At 36.6% G+C, this 22,197-nt stretch overlaps 1 protein-coding gene across 1 annotated transcript in view; it reads right to left on the bottom strand.

Annotated features, from left to right (window-relative positions):
- Positions 1-977: 977 nt before the first annotated feature.
- SLC15A5 (solute carrier family 15 member 5) overlaps positions 978-22,197 on the bottom strand; it is a 75,479-nt gene continuing 54,259 nt past the window's right edge. The window contains exons 8-9 of the mRNA XM_036298470.1: positions 6,705-6,813; positions 978-1,125 (exon numbers count right to left, since the gene is read on the bottom strand). Of these exons, the coding sequence (XP_036154363.1) occupies positions 978-1,125; positions 6,705-6,813 (257 nt within the window). The remainder of the gene's footprint in view (positions 1,126-6,704; positions 6,814-22,197) is intronic.

Genomic DNA, 22,197 nt, shown 5'->3' with positions numbered 1-22,197 from the left:
TTTTTCTGAATGTGTTTGAATTGGTAGCAATGGTGACTCAAAAATGTCATTTGGGTTAGGAAGCAGTGGTTCTCAACCTTCTGGCCCTTTAAATACAGTTTCTCATGTTGTGACCCAACCATAAAATTATTTTCGTTGCTACTTCATAAATGTAATGTTGCTACTGTTATGAATCATAATGTAAATATCTGATATGCAGGATGGTCTTAGGCGACCCCTGTGAAAGGGTCGTTTGACCGCCAAAGGGATCGCGACCCACAGGTTGAGAACCACTGGGGGATCCTGTAAGCATCTCTATTTGATTTGACCTGTTGCTCTCCTCTCAGCACTCATTTAACCTTCCTTAATTTTTTTCTTTAAGTTCAGTATTTGTACCACTTACATTCATTTTATAACTTCTTCAGCATGTGGGTATCTGCTCTTTGTTAAAATTCTTTATTTTAGTAACATTGCGTTTCAATTCTGAGAAAATTTCCTTAGTTCACATCTTGATAGTGTAACATCAAGATCCACTATAGTCAAATCACATGTAGATTTAGTATTTTCTCAGACATAGTATACGATTGCAATGCCTGGCATATAATAAATGCTAAATAAATATATTAAAAGGAAGAATATAACTAACATACTGTTATTTTGATTTTAATGGCACATTTACTAAACTCCAAAAAATACCACATATGTTGCTTATAATGGCTGAACCATTGTAAAAAGTTGTGAAATATTATGATGTATGGGAAATTGTCATTTTGTTGTTGTATTCACTTAGACTTTGAAATTACTGTATTCTAATGGATAGCATATGAACGCAAAATCATACTAATTTATTAGAGTCATAATTAGTCTTTGTAAATGTACACAAATAGTATTCATAAAGGCACTCCATACATATCAGCTCAAACTAAAATGCATAAAGTGTTCAGCTGAGGAAAACAATGAATACTTTGCTCATAAGACAGGTGGAATCAAATATAGTTTCATAGGGCTGTCTCCCAGAGATCAATACTGGAAGAAAATTCCCGTGTACTGCCATAAAATTTCAGAGACTTTTCATGGAGGAGAAGGGTTTCTTCAGGATGACTTTCACTAATGTTCCCGGCGTTAAAATGATTTAGATTACAATATCTAAAAAAGAAAGAAAGAAGGCTTTTTTTAGGACCAGATGTATATGACTTGATAAATCATTTGTGTTTCTCCTGTGCTTGTGTACCTTTTATTACGGGGCCATACATGCTGGCACAACAGTGATGATTATTTAAGAGGACTGCTCACCAAAAAGTCGTTTATAACCAAGGAAAGGAGGTTTAGTGCATATGAAGGTGTCTCATAAGGACCTTTAGGTGGCGCTCTTTCACAACATGCAGTGAGTCTGACAGTGAGAAAGTGAAATGTGAGACCCTGTCACCTTTACAGATTTTGAGGCAGCCAGGTTGACGAGAAAGGTTCATCAGATGCACTGGGGATTTGTAAAGTTGGTGCTGAGACTATGTGGAAAACATCATTGTTGAAGAAGAAATCCATGAATATATTTCTAGAATGTGTGCCTTTTTCCTTGATCCAAGAAAGACCTGTCTTTCCTGAGTGTCTTCAAAGTGCCAAGTACCATGCTCGGGTACTAACTATACTCACCCCAACTTACTGAATTTTCACGACAGCCCTGGAAAGATGGAATCATCCCATTTCACAGGTATGGAAACTGAGGTTCTAAGAGGTGAGATAACTTGCTTAGGGTTCATATGAATAGTAGTTGGCAGAGTCTGGATTTGGAATCAGAACTCATTGTTACTTGGAGTCCTGGCCTTTTCCTTCTATGTCATGCTGCCTCTAAAGACAAACTATTTTCTTAAACACTTTTGAGTAAGCCTCAGGAGGATAGGAATCTAAGACTGCTTTATTCACTGCTTTTTCCTAGTGCCTTGACCAGTGCCTGGTACATAGCAAATGCCCGATATATATTTATTGAATAAACAAGTGAATATGGATTATAAGTCCAATTTTATCAAGAACATATAAATTTCTGGGATCAGACATCTATTTTTCGACTTGTGAAGGTTTTCAAAGCTGATTTCACCTTCTTTTCCTTCCTAATATGTTGCTAAAAATAACTGTAAGAGAAGAATATTCATAGTCATTTATATCTGACTTATGTCACTTTCGATTGTTATAGGTTATACACAAAAGATCACTGCATCATTGGCAAAATAAGTGCAGTGATAGATATAAACTTAATAAGATGTGTTTACAACATCCTATATAATAAAAGCCTAATATACAAATCAACTGAATGGCAGATGATTGGTCGCTATGACGCGCACCGACCATGAGGGGGGCAGATGCTCAACACAGGAGCTGCCCCCTGGTGGTCTGTGCTCTCCCACAGGGGGAGCACCACTCAGCTAGAAGCCAGGCTCATGGCTGGCAAGCACAGCGGCGGTGGCAGGAGCTTCTCCCACCTCCACAGCAGCGCTAAGGCTGTTTGACTGATGGCATAGGCCTACTCCCTGTGGGCCTGAGCCATCAGTTGGACATCCCCTGAGGGCTCCTGGACTGTGAGAGGGTGCAGGCCAGTGCTGAGGGACTGCCCCCCCCAGAGTGCACGAATTTCATGCACCGGGCCTCTAGTTGACTATAAAACAAACACTCTTTTGCCACCTCCCCTGGAAACATCTATACAGTGGGGCCTTGACTTACGAGTGTCCCGACTAACGAGTTTTTCGAGATATGAGCCGTCTCTCGGCCGATTTTTTGCTTTGAGTTGCAAGCTAAAATTCGGGTTACGAGCCAGCTTCAGCTACCCCACTGCTAGTTGGCGCAGCGAATGTCACAGTGAACGCCACAACATCAGCCCAGCATCACGTGTCTCACTCGTTCACTTTATGATTTGACATATGAGTAATTTGAGTTACGAGCTCTATCACGGAATGAATTAAACTTGTAAGTCAAGGTCCCACTGTAATACCTTTTAATGTTAGCATCCAATGAGGGATAGGTATTTATGCTAAGTACTACAGATATGTTTATCTAATACTTTTCAGCAAGAAGAAGAGATTTTTTTATCTGTCTACTTATTTCATCTACAACCTGGAGAGCCTCAGGTATGACATGTCACTATTTCTCTATTTCAGATTTATTTGAGGAGACTCTATACAAAGTCAGGGAGCTCTTGTTTTTTGTTTGTTTATTATTGTTTTTTGCTTTTGTTGTTGTTGTTTTTTGTACAAATTAAAGGTAAGTTTGGCCTGACATTTATGGGTAATTCATAACTGTGATATCTCAGTGACCCTGACAAGATTAGGATGGATTTTGGACTTACGCCAGGATGGCATCACACTGGATCCTTATGCAAGGTGGTAGGGGTACCTTCTGGTGCTAACACAGACCTAATGACACCTGTATATTGATGAGGATACTGTTTCATAATTATCCACTGTCCTCAAAATCTTGGGGGAAAATAATAGGTCAGGTCTTTCCTGTTCTTGATAGATGTGCCATTGCTGTTATCTGGCTCTGAACACCTTTGGGTTTGGTAAAAATTGAATTGTGATTGGATGTGTATTGTGATCAAACACTATCTGACTCATAAATAATGTTTCCACAGTACTGTCCCTGAGACACCTGTGTTTTCTCCTGTTTCTTTGCATACTTGTTGTTTGTTAGCATTTGACAATAAAAATCAGTATAGAAATAAATCAGAGTCATGCACTCCTCCCTGAGGTCACTGATATTCCCACCTTAACTTCCATACAGTTTCTTGCATAGATCTTCTGAGTTGGTCCATTTTATCCCAATGGGCAGCACATACCCAAGGCAATATGTGCCTTTCCTCTAAGAGTTGGTTCTAGCTATTTAATCTCTGTAGGCAAGTTTTCCAGACTTTTTTCTTCTAATATGTGACACTCATTCTTTCCCTTTGGAGTGGCTGATTAACAGATGATGGTGGTTATAGTCACTTTAATGGAAGGGACTGGTTTCCTATCTACCTACCAGAGTGAAGGGGTTGAGAGAGAGAGAGAGAGAGAGAGAGAGAGAGAGAGAGAGAGAGAGAGAGAGAGAGAAGAGAGAGGGAAGAGAGGGAGAGAGGGAGAGAGGGAGAGAGGGAGAGAAGGAGAGAGAGAGAGAGAGAGAGAGAGAGAGAGAGAGAGAGAGAGAAGAGAGAATTTGTTGTTCCACTTAGTTATGCATTCATTGGTTGACTCTGATAGGGGATTGAATCTGCAACCTTGGCATGTTGAGATGATGCCTGGCCACAGCTCTTACTTTAGTTCTTTTAAGTACAGTGTAACAGGAGGTGTGTATAAATGAGGCTATCTGTGTGTATCTAGCATGCTGACTAAGACCCAGGAATGCTCAACACATGGAAAATTATTTTTTTCTCCTTCTTGCTTGTTTTATCCTCTCTCTCTTTTTTTCCTTCCCTTAAAAAGTATGCATTAAAAGAGAAAAGAGATGAAGAAGATTTAGTAAGAATCAAATTCTTTCTAAATAAACCCTTATTATCATTTAGTTCGTTCTCACCTTTGGTTCCTCTAATCTCTGGTGTTCTGTATATTTTTATTTTTGCCTCCTCTGAATCCCACTTCTTTATAGTAACTCATTTGCTTGACAACCAAAGAGAAAGAATCACACATATTTTAATTTGAGCCCTGGATGTTAGCTTCATGTAGACTGGTGCTTTGCTTTTTTAATTCTATTTTTCTAGTTTCTGGAACAGTGCTTAGTAAATTGGTTGAATGAATGGATGAATAAGTGAGTGAGTGAGTAACTCCCTGAGCTAATAGTCTCTGGTCCCAGTGCCAGTTCTACCTGAACTCAGCTCAGAATCATGGTCATCTTGGCCACACCTCAGCATGAGTCTACAGCCGTGGGCAAACTACGGCCCGCGGGCCGGATCCGGCCCATTTGAAATGAATAAAACTAAAAAAAAAAAAGACCGTACCTTTTATGTAATGATGTTTACTTTGAATTTATATTAGTTCACACAAACACTCCATCCATGCTTTTGTTCCGGCCTCCGGTCCAGTTTAAGAACCCATTGTGGCCCTCGAGTCAAAAAGTTTGCCCACCCCTGGTCTAGAAGAATAAAAAGGAGGAAAAGGGGAGCATAAAGCAGAACATGAGGCCATTATTAATATTACTAACTTTCTGAGCACTTACTCATCCTTACAATTTTACAATTGCTGTTCATATTGTTTCCATTTTATAAAAGAAAAAACTGAGGTTTAGCAAGGTTAAACAGCTTGCTGAAGTTAGTACAGCTAAGTTGTGGGTTTGAATTCAACTGGGCTGACCCTAGAGATTGCCTATTCAGCTACTCCAAAACAGACAAGGGTCAAATCTTACAGTGGGGGAAAAAGTAAAAATTGAGAAATAGTACAGGCTTGTGAGAATCAGCAGATGGGCATCAGTTATGTGTTTGGAGCCAATGGATAAAGGGGAAAAGGGCCTTGCTTCAGCTTCCGTTTTTGTTGCTGAGTCTATTTTTACTACAAAGCTGAGGACATTCTTGCTGGGTCCTCTTGCAAGACTGAATTTCTTATTTTATTTTTAATTTCAGAATGAAATAGGCATTTTAGGGAAATCATACATCGTGGAGGGTCAATTTGACAACATACACTGTGGAAGGAAAAGAATGATGAAACTCATGTAGCCAATCAGATTTTTTTCATTTGATTTTTGCCTCTTTATTTTATTTTTATTAAATATATTGGGGTGACATAGGTTAAGACAATTATATAAGTTTCAAGTATACAATTCTATGATACATCCTCTGTATGATTTGGCCATTAATCCTGCCTCTCTCTTATACTGGACCATATGCTCCATGAGAGCAGGATTATAGGTGGCACTCTGCATAATTGACTTACTGACTTTGTATTTTCCTAGTTGACCACAGTACCTATCACATGACTGATGTTCCAAAGGAAACTTATTAGATGGGTAAAAGGATGCTTTAGGCAAGGGAGAAGTGATAATGGTTGGGATAAACACGACCAAATGGATAAGTGAATGGAGGGAAGTGAGGAAAACAAAGATCTGTTTTGTTCCCGCTATGTGGCAGATATTATGCTTGACCCTTTATAAGAAATTATCTCCCTAAGGCCCATAAGAGGTCATTATTATTGTCTTTATTTTTACATGTGTAGGAACAGGAGAGAGAGAGAGAAAGAGAGAGAGAGAGAAAGAAAGAGAGAGAGAGATGCATGCACTGGCAATCGACGAATGGTAGATGAAACCTATTAAGCCAATGAAGGGTCTCAGGTGACTGGCTAAATGATTTTTCCCAGTTTGTTATTGACCTTGAAATGGTCACTGCTGTTTCAAAGGCCTGAATGGAATCGGAATCTTAAGCATCATTAGATTTCTAGCTATTTATTTAATGATACTTGCTTTTAATGATAATGATTCATTCTCTTTTATTATCAATATAATTATTTCTAATTCTAAAGTAGTACTATGTAATGGAGGAAGAAAGTTTGCTATAGAACATCTTGTAGAATCAACTAAAGAACTGTTTTTATTATAAGGATCGATGAAAAAAGTGAATTCTAAATGGGACATTTCTGGCTCTGAATAATCTGTTAGATTTCTCTAATATGCTAATTTGTCCAGTCTTGGCATACAGGATTCCTTTTGGCTCAGTGATGGTTCCCAGGTCAATATTTCACGAACTCAGAAATTTTCCATCTTATCACACACATACTTACCTTTGTGAAATACTCCAGAATCCCAGGACGTTCAACAATGTTAATGATGCCAAGAAGAAGAAGAAGCTCTCTAAATTGCCTTTGTCTAATGCGTTTGGAAACCAATTGCCTGTTTGGAATAAGTGTAATTGTTATTCAACAGCAGAGTTGTAAGTTCTGTGAATATTTTATCATTCCACGATTCATAGAGCTTTATTTGCTTCAATAATACCTACAAAGCAAAAAAGCTCATCTGAAACTCATTGTCAAAATTTATTTAATTCTGTAAATAACAGTAAAATGACAAGCAAAGCACCCAAGGTAGGTGCCAGAAGAACTGGGCTGTAAAAGTAACCCTGATTATCCTATTAATTTGCAGAACCATGTTTGTCTTATTCCTGTCTAGTATGTACAATAGTGGCTGGTATGTAGGGATTGTTTAGTAAATATACATTAAATGAATGAAAAATATTTGCCATGACCAGGTAGTCTGTTGCATATGCTAATTGTAAGGTTATCAAGATAATATGTATAGATCCCAGATGTTACATTATTTTGATAACTTAGATAAATCTAGTGTTATCTTATAATTACTTGCAATCTAGTTGTCAGGAAGATATTTTTTTGAACTGATAATTAATTCCTTCAGTTTAATACTTCTACATACTTCCTTTTGATCAAACTGGTGATGGTTACATTAAATTTACATTAAATATGTAAATATGAAATTATTTAGGATTTAAGGTAATTGTTTTTATTTTGCTCCTAAATTTTGACCTTTGCTTTGGGTCTTTGCTATAACTCTCTCTCTCATTCCATATCCAAATCTCTATCTCTATCTCTATCTCTATCTCTATCTCTATCTCTATCTATCTCTAATCTCTATCTCTGTCCTTCTATCTCTATCTTTCTATCTCTATTATCTCTATCTCTGTCTATATCTATATAATCTATTTACATCTCTATCAATATCTCTATCTGTGTATCATCTCTTTCTCTACACAGTTTTTCTTCAGCGAGTTTGAGATATTATTTAATCCATTGTATGAAATATACTGTATTATATTATATATACAACAGTTATTCTATGTAATGCTTTTAAAACAGCAATGGGATCTTAGTATCAACAAATATATTACAGATATATAGTATTTCAGAATGTTTAAAAGGGTGTTCAAAAGGTAAACTCTCTCTTCACACAGAGAGCTTCAATTCAATTGGGGTTCTATATGTGCAGAATATTTTCAAATAATGAGAACAGAAATTGATCATCTCTGAAAAGTCAGATGTCAAGCTTTCTGGCATTTTATTATTATTATTTTAATAGAAGCAGCTTATCCAATGGGTTGTGAAGAGGGTGTATGATCAGAGCAATCAGTCTATATGCCAATAGACTTGATTTTCAGTGCCATCATTGGCACATGGATTGTGGGTTGCTTCCTGAACTAGAAAATGGTTCTTGGCCTCTCCCTTGACAGTGCATACTTTTAAATGGGATTTGAATTAAATGCTCTGTCCAAGGTTGATAGTCAGCAAGTGCATAAGTATGACAGTTGTGATTAATTGTGCCACTTCCCATTTAAAGCTGTTTCTCCTCTGTCATTTAACTTCTCAATGACTATTATTATGGATCAACCATGAAAATTAGCTTTTGTCCATTATAGTCTTGGACCTATAAATGAAATGTGGTATTGAGTTTAAAGCTATTTTGTAAGTTCTACTTTCCCATTTTATTAATTTGTGTTCCATTACAATAGAAATTTATGGTTTTACTGCTATATTGACATGATGCCTTCATCTGATATTTAGGAGCAGTTTCACTGAATGTTTCTCTCTATATTTGGCCATTGAATATTTTGTAGCCCTCTTAATGTGTGTCTGTGTGTGTGTGTAGTGTGTGTGTGTGTGTGTGTGTGTGTGTGTGTGTGTGTGTGTAGAAACAAAGCATTTGATTGTACTTAAATGGGGGGAGTTGGAGTGGATGGAAGTCCACGTTGAGATAACATCACACATATTTCCAGAAAGAACTAATCCATCCTGCTAAGTCTATTCGAACAGTCCTATTTTCTTATTTCTCTTGAATTAATATCCTAATCATATTTCTGCCCTTTTCATTTCACATCAGCCCTTTGCATGTCATTCGATTATATCATTTGATCACTGTGTTTCTCTGGCTAGAGTAAGTGGAGTTTGCACAGAGTATGTGATGCCTCAGAATTAACATGACATTAATTCTTCTTGGAGTATGAATTTTGGTCCTTAGTAAGTAATTGGAAAGACTATCTTTACATTATAACAAAGTCAGATGAAAGAAAAGAATGTACATTTTTTAAGATCTTTAAAGATAAAGCAATATTTCTAAAATTGTGTAATTAGAGGAAATACTAATTTATTGGGAGATAGCACCAGACCACCGGGACATGCTAGTGAGCTTTTGTCTGTCACTGGGGATACTGAGGTGGTCACAGATGAGAAGCACTGTGATTTGGTATTATGGGCATGTGGGGTGACAGAAGGATGTCTTACTAGAAAAGCGAGAGAAAGGCAGTGGAAATTTATGACTAACACAAAATAATCTCTGAGTGGAGTTATTTAAAAATAAAATGAAAGATTGCTGTATCAACTATCCAAACTCCTGATAACATTCGTATATCCCTCCTTCAATATAATTTTCAGAGTTCAGCTTTCTTCCTAATGCTGATATTTATGCTAACCCTATATTTTTGCCTTACTTAGCTATAATTTAACATTCTCTGTGTAGCTAATTTACAAGCTGAGCTTCAAGGTAAAGAGAACCATCACCTGAATTGATAGTGTGGAACAAACATTAGCATCAAATTGGAAAGAGAGGTTCTTTATAAAACCTATAGTTGCTTTATTTATATAGAGATTATCTATCTATACAAAAAGATAGCATTTGGGTATAAAAAAAGCTATAGAAAGAGCATGGGCTTCAGAGTCAGAGAGTCTTTGGATGTCAATATTGTCTATTATTTAACAGTTTTGTTGTTGGGCATTTGCCCAACTCGACCACTTTAGCCTCGATTTCTCTCTTCTAAAATGACAATAATAGCTCTCTCACTGAGCTGTTATGGGAAGTAAAAGAGATAATAGATGTCAACAATTGAACACAGAGGAGGCAGTCCATAAACATTAGATTATCTCCTCCCATCCTAACTTTTAAGATAACTCATCCAAAATCAGGTAGCCTGAGCTTGATCTTGGGCCCATTACCTGTCAGGTATTTCTTCATGTTCTGTGTGCTACACTTTTTTCTTTTTATCATTATCCCAGGACTGGCTGTAAAATGTTCCATTTAACATTGTCAGTTGACTCAGCTCTTAGGTACTATAATTTTATTTTAGTAGCTTATAAACTTTTATTGTCATAATTCACATTTGTGCCATTTTTCATCTGCCATTTCTAGTAGCTGATGGAAATCAGGAGTATCCTTGCAAAAGGAGATAAAGAGAACACTTTAGGTCTAGAATGGAACTAACTAAACTTCTTCAAATCTTAGGTTGGTTGGATAGGAAGATTAACAACATGAGAAAAAAATGTGCCCTATAAAGAGTCTGGGGAACAGTAAGTGACATTTGTTAATGCTCACAGTGAACCCATTAAACATTTTAATGTTATAACCAGCTAGTTAATAATGAGTTTAGATCACAGAAGTCCCCCAAATATTTCTTGTTCAATTAGAGTTATTTGTTAATTTTAAAAGAAACCCCAAAAACTAATTTGAAAGAATATATACACCTCTATGTTCACTGCAGCATTATTTAATATAGCCAAGATTTGGAAGCAGCCCAAGTGCCCATCAGTTGATGAGTGGATATAAAAGTTGTGGTACATGTATACAATGGAATACTACTCACCATGAACAAAGAGAAGGAATTCTTACCTTTTGCAAGAGCATTTATGGACCTGGAGAATATTATGCTAAATGAAATAAGCCAGTCAGAGAAAGACAAGTATATGATTTTGCTTATATGTGGAATCTAGTGAACAAAATAAACTAATTCATGCACTTGCGGCAGGGGTGAGGGGGAGTGGGCTTAAGCTGTCAGTTGGACATTCCCTGAGGGCTCTGGGACTGTGAGAGGGTGCAGGTTGGGCTGAGGGATCCCACCACCCCCACCCTGAGCGCACAAATTTTGTGCACTGGGCCTCTAGTATATATATAAATTGATTTCAGAGAGGAAGAGAGAGGAAGAAAGTGATAGAAACATCAATGATGAGAAAGAATCATTTCCATGCATGCCTTTTATTGTGGATTGAGCCCAATTCCCTGACTGGGAATCCCCCTGACTTCCTGGTACATAGCTTGATGCTCAACCACTGAGCCATACCAACCAAGCTCAGAGTACCTTTTTATCTACTAGATGGGATGCTGCCTGATTCACAAATCAAGCCAATTAGGTCTTCAAATTTACTCAGTTGAGTTTTGTTTGTTAACAGACTGAAAATAAATGAAGTAAATATTAACGTAAGAAAATTACAAAACAAGGCTAAGGAAAGTAAAATGAAAGGAAATAAAGATGATAGTAGAAAATCAATATATTAAAGTATAGTAGATTTAATGGGTCTAAGAGCTGATTATTACTCAAAAAAAAATGTTACAACAAGAGCCCTTGACAAATCTGGTCAGAATACATAACAAAAAAATAAGAGAAGACAACAATGTTTAGTGATGAGTGATCTATATTAATATAAAAAATCTCATAGAAATGAGATAATTACCTAGGAAAATATTAATCGCCAAAATTGAACCAAGGAGAAATGAAAAACATAATAGCAAGAAGTAGTAAGGGAAAGTTACAAAGAATTATCTGCAAAACAGACATTAGGTCCTGAATCCACCTTTCAATTTTTATGGAAGAAATGAATCTTTCCTTTAGATCTTTCCAGAGTGTAGCAAAAAGATCATCAAGTATTGATGCTACCAAGTATTATTTATTTCTTGTAAGTAAAGGTGATTTAATATTTAAAAATCTATTAATTAAATATACTATATAATGTCAGGAGCAGTAAGAAAATCAAAAGGCGATCTCAAGAGCTGTTTAAGAAGCATTCAATAAAATGTAACCTGATTTGTTTAAATATCAGAAAACAAGAAATAGAAATTTTCTTGTACTAAAGAATACCTTTAAAATTATCTTTATAAATCTATAAATATGCTTATTAGAAAAATAAGAGAGATTAATATTAAGATCATAAGCAAGATAAAATGTGATTCTCTTCTGGTATTAACATTGCCCTAGAAGTTCTATGTCCTGATAAAAACACAAAACATAAGAGGTAATGTTGGAAATATGGATAAAAATTATATTTAAACCCTGGCTGGATAGCTCAGTTGGTTAGAGCATTTCCCCGATATGTCAGGGCTGTGGGTTCAATCCTGTCAGGGCACATACCAGTACAAGAATCAACTAGTGAATGCATAAATAAGTGGAAGAGCAAATCAATTTCTCTCTTTCTCTCTCTCTCTCTTTCTTTCTCTCTCCCTCTCTTAAATAAAATTTTAAAAAAATTATATTTAAGATTAGATAATTTTGATTTAAACTAAAAGATCAACTAAAATTCTCTCATAAATTTAAAAAGTTCAGTGCAAGGTCTGGGTGGTGTGGCTCAGTGGTTGAGCATCAACCTATGAATCAGAGGTCAGGGTTCGATTCCCAGTCAGGTCATATGCCCAGGTTGTGGGCTCATGTGGGACGTGCAAGAAGCAGCTGATCAATGATTCTCTCTCACCATTGATGTTTCTATCTCTCTCCTTCTCACTTCTTCTCTAAAATCAATAAAAATATATTTTTAAAAGTTCAGTGCAAGATGAAGACAAACATTACTAATCTTATATAATAGTGATTATCTCAGTGAGTTGTGATGAGGGGAAATGATTCAGTTCATAACAACAAAATGAAAATGAGCATAAAATGCCTACAGTAACTCTGACAAGAACTGTTCAGGATATATAAGGAAAGAAGAAAATTTTACTAAACTGAATTTTTAAACATCCTATATAATAAAGCCTAGGTGGCATTATGCCCTTGTGCGATGCCCTCATGCAACATCATCACAAGATGGCCACCATAAGATGGCCGGCAGGGGAGGGCAGTTGGGGGCAAACAGGTCAGTAGGGGAGGGCAGTTGGGAGCGATCGGGCCAGCAGGGGAGCAGTTTGGTGTCAATCAGGCTGGCAGGGGAGCGGTTAGGGGACAATCAGGCTGGCAGGCAGGTGAGTGGTTAGGAGCCAGCAGTCCCGGATTGTGAGAGGGATGTCCGACTGTCTGTGGGTCGGGCCTAAACCGACAGTCGGACATCCCCTAAGGCAGTGGTCGGCAAACTCATTAGTCAACAGAGCCAAATATCAACAGTACAACGATTGAAATTTTTTTTGAGAGCCAAATTTTTTAAACTTAAACTATATAGGTAGGTACATTGTTATTAACTTAATTAGGGTATTCCTAAGGCTTAGGAAGAGCCACACTCAAGGGGCCAAAGAACCGCATGTGGCTCGCGAGCTGCAGTTTGCCGACCACGGCCCTAAGGGGTCCCAGATTGGAGAAGGTGCAGGCTGGGCTGAGGGAAACCCCCACTCCCCATGCACGAATTTCATGCACTGGGCCTCTAGTTGAATAAATAAAAAAGTTATGCTATAGGTGTTGATGGAACATGAAATATTATAAAGGCTTTATATTTTTTCTAAACTTACCAAGTTTTACTTATTAAAAATAGAATTTGGGGAAAACTGATAAAATGATTCTGAAATTCATCTGGAAATATAAACCATAGGAAATATTATTATTTTTATTACTGAAGAATAAACCATAAAGAGAAGTATAATATCTGATATGTAATTTTAATCACCAAATTGTAATAATTGCAAAAAAGGTGATACTAAATCAAGAGATAGCTGAAACTGTTGGCAGCAGATGGCATGGGTGAAATTCCTCTGATGCTAGTGGGAGGGGTTCTTGCAATATCTTGAGATAAAGAATTTTCTAAGACTTGCATTTCTGATTTCTTATAAAACAACAAAAAGGGAGGGTTTTTCATCACAACCAACTCTTCTTCAGCAGTTGAAGACCTGGAGAACAACCTCAACACTATAACTTGGAAGTTATATGCTATTTATGAAACTGAAACCCTCGTACTCTAAGTAACGATAGTAGTCTATTTTGAACCCTAAGATTCGCTCACCTCAAGCACACATGGCATTATTTTCAGTGCTATAGCATATTGCCTTCTATTCGAAGCAGATTTCTGCCATCATTTTTTAGAAGAAAAAACACAATATTTCCTCTCTTTTTTCACTAATTACTGTTTAATTTTGAATGTAATGGAAGTTTTCAAATCTGAAAATGTGCCTTTTGGAATCTTTCAAATAATAGTTGAGCATAGTAAGCAATTATTTCCCTCAGACTTGGTTAGTTTTTTTTTTTAACGCTAGTTTTTCTAATGCTAGTATCTATCAATAATCCAAAATTGTTGAGACAAAACTGAAATGGATTTTATACCTCAGTTTATTTTAGACACATCTATGCTTTTTGCTTGGGAGCAAAGAAGTATGCAATTAAAAAGGTGTAGCAGTCTTTCTCCAGGGGGGATGTGCTGAGGTGCCGTGGGAAATAAACCCTGTGCAGTGAAAAGAGCTTTGGTATCAGGAAGCCACCATTGCTATGTGATTTAGACAACTTATATAACCCTCTGAGCTCATTTTCTTCTTATATATGATGGGGCTACAAATATCTACCACTGAAGGATTGTTGTAAAGATTTAATGAAATAATATCTTTTTGAAATGCATATAGCAAGGTCTGCATGTAACTGACACTTAATAAATGTTAATTTCTTTCCTTCCTCCTTTCAGTAACCTGATTTAAATGCTTCATTTGAGATTCATAGCTCTCCTACCTGAGTTAATTTTTAAAACACATTAATTTTCATGATACCTGAAGGAAAGAATACCTAACAACTATATTCTACTTTGACTTTTCTGTCATTTTTTTCATATTTATCTAGTAAGTACTCAAATGATCACCTTTATTTCACAGATGAGGAAACAGAGGCACAGGGCGGCTGAGCTGTATTTCGAAAGTCCCTTAAAGGAGATAGAACAAATGTGTTGGATAAAATGGGTGAGCTGAAATGGGTCCCAAATCTGCAAGAGCTCAGTAGTTTGCTCTCATAACATTGCCAGCATGGACACTTTAATTTGCATTTCCACTTCTTGGGAACTGTGGATTAAAATGAAGTTGGTTTGCTGTTTTGGGGGATACTGTGCCTTTCAAAATTGTAGAGAATTCACTGTGCATTGTTCATCTGATCTGCACAGAGAACTGCAGGGTGATATTTGGGATAATAAGCTTTCTTATACTGTGAGTTTCTCCTCTTGAAGAGCACTGGGAGGTAAAAAACCATCAAGATAGTGTGTTCTCATGATGATTTCAATGAATTATCATGGAAATGAGTTTTAGAAGAGAGGTAATGCTTTGTGATAATAGCCCGATAATGTCATTAGGCATGAACTGTAATTGTAATAGCATTAGTCAAATGAATATATCTGATATTAATTTCAGCGTCAACTATTTCTATAAGGTTCTTCTTGTTAATTAAATATCAGACTTGGTATTATTAATTGAGTACTTACACATAGTAGGAACCCAGTATGTATTTGTGAACTGAATTAATAAGTCAATCTCTAAGTGGATCTACTTTAAAAAGTAAAATGTTTAATTTAAATCATTTTATGGATATAGCAGGAACTGACTTTCCCCAATATCTGCTTATTTGTAAAGTCTGTTCTCTTATTTGCAACTCCAGTTAGCTAATGGTGTAGACTTATTAATTTCAGACTTTGAGTAGAAAGCTTTTCTCATTTTTTTTGCGCATTTGGAAAGAAATAGCCTATAAGATTTACCCCAAATTACTTTAATCCAAGAGTAGAGTAGTGCCTTTCTTCCTGTATCTTGTAGTTTTTACATCATTTAAAAATCTACTGGGTAGCTTCGTACCTGCCTTGAGCACCTGAATGTCACTGGGCAAAATAATGCTTCAGGTAGTTTGGTTATCATTCTTTATCATCACCAATATTAACTGGGCCTTCAACACTGCCAACAATACCATTGTAATTAACTTAGTTATTAATAACGGGAAAGGAGCAAAGAGAAAGCCAGATATTCTAGGCATGTCATTTAGGCAGCTTCACCAGGGAACTACAACGTTACACTCCCCAGGGGTCCAACAAAAGGACTATGGATGCATGCCCAGTAAAGTAGAGGGGACTAGCAGAGGTGCTTGCTGTCAATCACACTTGGGAACAGAGATGGTTGGCCAGAATGGGCGTGGCCACTGCAAGTGGAAATTTGGGATATTTTATCCTCTGAACAAAGCAATTTGCCCTCTTGTTGCTCTTGTGCTTTTGGACCATTGGAACTCTTGCTGCTTGGGGTGTGCTCTCCTCCATTTGCTGTGGACCATGTGGACCACCCCCTACACTACACACACACACACACACACACACACACACACACACACACGACTAATGGACTGCAACTAGCCTGATGCTGTACTGGACCCAGCTCCAACACGGAAAGGAAACTCTTGATGCTGATTTTGCTTTTAGCTGTACTGAAACCCTAGCTACACTTCTATGACTGGACTAAGAGCAACGGACCCTGGAAAGTCAGGGGTGGAATTCCATACGAATTAAAATCACTCATTTTCCTATGCAAGTCTCAGAAAATTTATTGGGGAAAAGGACCCCCCACTTCATCTGTTATCACCAGCATCTTAACATTTATCTTCTAAATCAGCTTTGCTCACTCTTGCCATGAGTTCGTATTCCCCTGTTCTTTGTATTCATCCTCATCCTAATCCCCTTTTGCTCTCATGATTGACTTGCTGCTTTTTAAAGAAAATTGTGGGCCTTGAAAGGAAGGCTTCAGCGTCTTTCCAAAACCAGAGCTACCCCCACTTGCACCAGCACCATTCTCTCCTTTCTCTCTGTTTCAGTGCAGAGTAGAAGTATCCATTCTTTGATAAGTCAATCTCCCTTCTTTCACTTGCATTTTTATCTTCTCCAGACATTTTTATCTGTTAAATATGCTCAAGATTTCTCAAATAAGAAAGTATCTTGAACCCACACCCAAGTTTCCCAGATAAAATATAGGGCTCATAGTTAAATTTGAATTTTAGAACAATCATAAATTATTATATAGGATAAGCATGCCTTGAATATTGTACAAATATTTTTTTTGTTTATAGTATACCCACAATATTTCATCAGACATATTTATACTAAAAATTATTCACTGTGCACCTGAAATTCAATGTAACTGGGTCTCATATTTTTATTTGCTAAATCTGGCAAATCCTTTTACATCTCCATCTAGCCACCATTTTATTTAAATCTTCAGTGTTAACTTCTTCAAAAGAGGTGTTTAATGCAATTCCTTTATTTCTTCCCTTACTAGGTATTTCTTCACCCTACTCCAACCAGGTTCTCATTCCCCTGTCACCACCAAAGTGACTCTTACTAAAGTTATTAGTGATCATAATGTTGTTAAATCTATGAATACTTTTCAGTCTTCATTCTACTTGATCTCACAGTAGCATTTAATACAATTTACTAATTCCTGCTTGAAATAACCCTCTTTGTTATCTTCAGTGAAACATACATATGCATACACACATATGTATGTATATTAATATATATATATACACACACATATGTGTATAGATCTACATTTTTTTTTCTCCCACATCTCTGGCTGCTAATTTTCTTTATTTGGCAGCCATTTCTCCTCCATTTAACCTCTAATATTGAGGATTTTCAGGTCTAGGTCCCAGGCTCCTTTTTCTCCTCATTCTTAATACTCACACTAGGTAATTTCATTCACTTCTCTGGGTTCAAATGCTATTTTTGTGCTAAAGTTTCTCATATTTATATATCTGACCCAGATCTTTTTTCTGAGCTCCAGATATTTCTATATGGATGTCAAACAAGTATGTCAAACTTAATGTGTTAAAAAATGAATGGGTGACAAGTTTTTAAATCTATTCGTCTTCTAGTGTTCTCCATTTAGAAAATGGAAGCTTTGTCTACCCAATTTCTCTTGGAAGAATTTGGGATGCCTTCTTGATATCTCTCCTTTTTGTACCCTACTGCCCCCTGACTCTATCAAAACTATCACTATGGACTATTGATTCTACTTTAAAAATCAAGCTTATTGGGGGGATAAGGACACATTTGTAATATCTTATTCAATAAAGGGAAAAATATTTAAAAAAGAAAAAAAGAATAGGAGACCCAAAGGTGCAAAAAAAAAAAAAAAAAAAAAAGAAAAGAAAAGAAAATTTGTTGGCAAAGAGGGCATGTGAGATTAGTAGATTTGTGGGGGTCAAGACAGTCAGGCTGGGGTTTTTTTTGTTTCATTGTGTCCCCCCATCCCAGTTTGAGAGGCAACAGGGGCATTGGGAAGAACAGACACTCTAAAATCCAATAAACTACATTTTGAATAAAAAAAAAATCAAGCTTATATCCATTTATTTCTCTCCAACTGCTCACTTCCTCATTAATTCATCACTATCTAGATTTGCCTGGGTGACTTCAGTTGCACCCTTCTTACTTCTCCCAAACCATTCTTCTTCTCTTCCAAATTATATTACATCCACAGTGATCTTAAAGCCAAATAGATCATGCCACTCACCTGATGCCTTTATGAATTCTTATTACCTTCAAATTAAATAAATCCCTGTAAGCCAAGGACCCTGCATGATTTTGCTTCTAACTTTATGTGATTCTATCCTCATATTCTCTGAATATTTACTGAAAATATTTACTGAATATTTTTAGGTTACTGATCTTCTTTGAGTTCTTCTGATGTACCTCTTGATTCTCTACTTCCAAGCCTTGTTATATGTGCTCTTTACCGGAAATACTTCACACCTGTGCTTACCAAGCCAGATACAACCCATCCTTCTAGTGTCGACTTTATTCACATTTTCAGGTCCTCTTAGTGTGGACATGGATGTGATTCTAACGATCTAGATTTCTAAGTTTGCCATGCAAAGGGACCTCCACTAATGACATGGGTACATGAGGCCAAGAAGAATCTCGGAGCACTGCTTTATTTTAGCTCATCCCAATCTAGACTTGGAATTGAAGTTGAATAGGATGACGGAGCTCTTCATTTATGGAATACACTCTTTTTTGAATAATTATTAAAGTGCCATACCAGAATATTGTATCCATGACAATCCTAGCTCACTCTGAAAATGTTGAAATCTCACTCAAATTACAACAGCAACAACAAAATCATTTTTTTGTGCTTTGATTTATCTGGTGCTTTATGTTTAGTTCCTCTTCTCATAGAATTCTTGGAAGATATTAGTGACACCATTTTAGGGAAGGAGAAACTGAGTCTCAGAAAGTTAAATAATGTGCTCCAGATCTCACAGCTCTTTTTTTTTTTTTTTAAGTTTAAATTCAGGTTTATCTGACTCATGGTTGTGCCCCTTCTACCTCTTGTGAGCCAATAGCCATGAACAGTTGCTTTCCATAGTCTGGAGGGTAATTTGGGCTCTGCCCTGATACTGTTATGAACCCGAAGGCCTCTGAGCAGCTCCAAGGGTTTCTATAGAGATGAAGGCTGAGGGTGTAGAATAAATTGTTTCTGAAATGCATAACCCCATTGTACAAGGAGGGTTCTGCATCTAATTCCAACTGAAGACCATAAGCGGGGTTTGCCCATGGGAACTGTTGGGGTCCTGCCTAGTTAGCCACAGGAACTCTGGCATTAAGCCAGTTGACAGGCAGTAGAGTTTGGCTGACTAAAGATAGATTATGGGGAAGCAGGCCACTTCTTTTCCCCTCTGGGTTTAAAAATCTGTCATCTCAAAACCCATGTGAAGTTGGACCTGAGGCTTTGATCCGAATTTGAAGAAACACATCTCTGGAAAAATAAGCATGGGCCTGTGAAACCCAGATGAACACCCTTCCAGATGCATAATAAATATTTTCCTCTTTCAAGTTTACTGCAACTGCAAACTCCTCTTTCAAGAGTGACTAGGTGATTCATGCTGACATGGCTGTCAGGGGCCTCAATAATCATAGATATTTAAATGAGAATTTTAAAAGATCATATTTTTTTTATTTAAAATGATCTTGATGGGAATTAAACAGCTAAATTCCTTGTTCTTTTCCTGAATTCTGAGGAAGAAGGACTAACAGGGACAAAAAGATGTATACCTTGACCTCTTGATTCTGTCCAATTATTCCTTTTCTCTTAGACATTTTGCTTTGGATCTTTCAATCATCTGCACGTCCATAACAAAGATGTCATTTTCCACTGAATGCTATTTTGTTAGTTTTTGTCAAAAGGTAAGCTTGAACTCACGTGTGAGAAAATTGATCTGGTTGCTAATGGGATATAGTTGAAATAAGCAGTTTGACTGACTTCTTCACTCCTTTATATTAGCATTGCTACTTTTAGATAAACTATTCCTGAAATGATTAGTGTAGGAGGATGGGTTTAGTCTTGCATCTTCTCCTTTAAAGCTCTCAGAGTTAGAGATCCCAGAAGGATCAGTTTTCTCACTTGTACTGAAAATGTCACTCTAACAGCTATCTGTCTGCACAGTCAAGTTTTGAGAAATCTTTTGAATTTACCGCATTCACACCATTCTCCATCATGGTGCTAAAAATGACTAATGTAGCTTGGAGACTGGGAGACTGTGATAGCTGATTATCTTTTCCAATCATGCACTAACACTCACACACTCTCATATGCACACATGCTCAGCTGACATAAATCCGTAAAGGTTTAAAATATCCTATGTGCTAGATGGAATGTGGAGGCGTGTGGGGTGCTTGAGCATATTGTAATAGTGTTGGTTTTATTATGGTCAGCTCTGTCAAAAAATTGGCCTGGTTGTTTGACTAAACTGATTTTGTTTGTAACCAAATGGGCCACTATAATATATGACTTAATTTTATATTTAAAATAATCTCTGACATTAAAATTTTCAAATGCCTTATTTAATTTTATCTTCTTATCATCTCTGAGAAAAGTGAAGTACAGCATTTCCTTTTTTAAATAAGAGGAAATAAGAGAGATGATGACTTACCCAAAGTCAGGCAGGCACAAGGTCAAAGGACCCATCTCTTTTAAGGACTCTAATTAGTCACTATAAGTCAGTATAGGGTCACTAGATCCAAATCATATAAATGCACTTCATTTTCTTTCTTGATAAATGCTAAAGGGACTGTCATAAACAAAGCCATATACTATTCTGAGAAAAACATATGACAATGTGTCTTGTGATGTCATTCAGGGAATGATGGAGCAGTGTGGAGGCTAAATATAGTAATTAAATGAAGTGGGAGCTGATTAAATCCCAAGGGGAAGGGTTAGTTGATTGTCATTAACTTGCAGTGAGGTCTTTAGGAATTTTCCATAGGCTCTATTTTTGGTTTTGTCCAATTCAACAATTTATCAATTACCTGGAAGAAGTCTAGTTACTTGTTTCTAAATTGGCACATGACGCAAAGCTAATAAAGAAGTGAAGATTAGTAATTCAATGGATGACAGAATTAAGTTTTTAAAATGTGTCATTTAGGATGATGAGCTGACATTTATTAAGGATAAATATAAATTCATGTGTTTAATTAGAAAAATATTGTGATAAGATGAGTGAAACTGAATGGGGAGAAGCTGCTAAAAATAGAAAATACTTCAGGTTTTAATTGACCATAAGCATGATGCACTACTGAAAAAGTCAATACAATCCCTGTTGGAATTCAGAGAGAGAGAGAGAGAGAGAGAGAGAGAGAGAGAGAGAAGGTTAGTCAGCGTGACATATCTATCATGTTAAGTATTGTGTTTGATTCTGGAAACCATATTTTAAGAAAGATACTGACAAATTGTTGCTTGTTTAATTGATGGAGGGGTTTTTATAGTGAAAAATCAGGTAATCAAGCAATGTGAGAAAACTGGGGTAGTTCATCTATAAAATAGAAGAGGATCATAACAGCTCTTTATTGAGCATTTACCATATGTATTAATTACTTAATCCTAAGAAAAACATGATGAATTATTTATTGTCATTATTGGCATGAAACTGAGAAGGACACATAGCTAAATTATCTGATTCAACTCCAGAAGCTACTTTCTTAACCCTGTTCCACATTGTTTCTCTGAATGTTAATCAAATGCTTGAAGAGTTGCTATGTGGACAGAAAATTAGACTTTTTTTCTGTGGGACATAATTCTCAACGGATAGACAGACTCAGTTTGGTTGCTTTTCTGACCAAAGTCTTTATGGGGAAAATTTTCCAAGATCATTGGTTAATCAATGCACAATTTCTCTTTGGTTGCATAGACATGATTTCTGGTGAATTACAAGGAAAAAAGGATCATCCAGATAGCCCCATTAACACAGGATTTACCTTTTCTGAAGATTATCTATGGGAGCTATGATGCATTATTAAATTTGGCCTCATTGAAATA

Source organism: Myotis myotis, unplaced genomic scaffold (genome assembly GCF_014108235.1).
Source record: "Myotis myotis isolate mMyoMyo1 unplaced genomic scaffold, mMyoMyo1.p scaffold_m19_p_3, whole genome shotgun sequence".
Lineage (NCBI taxonomy): Eukaryota > Metazoa > Chordata > Mammalia > Chiroptera > Vespertilionidae > Myotis > Myotis myotis.
This window is presented reverse-complemented; position numbering and strand designations above follow the sequence as displayed.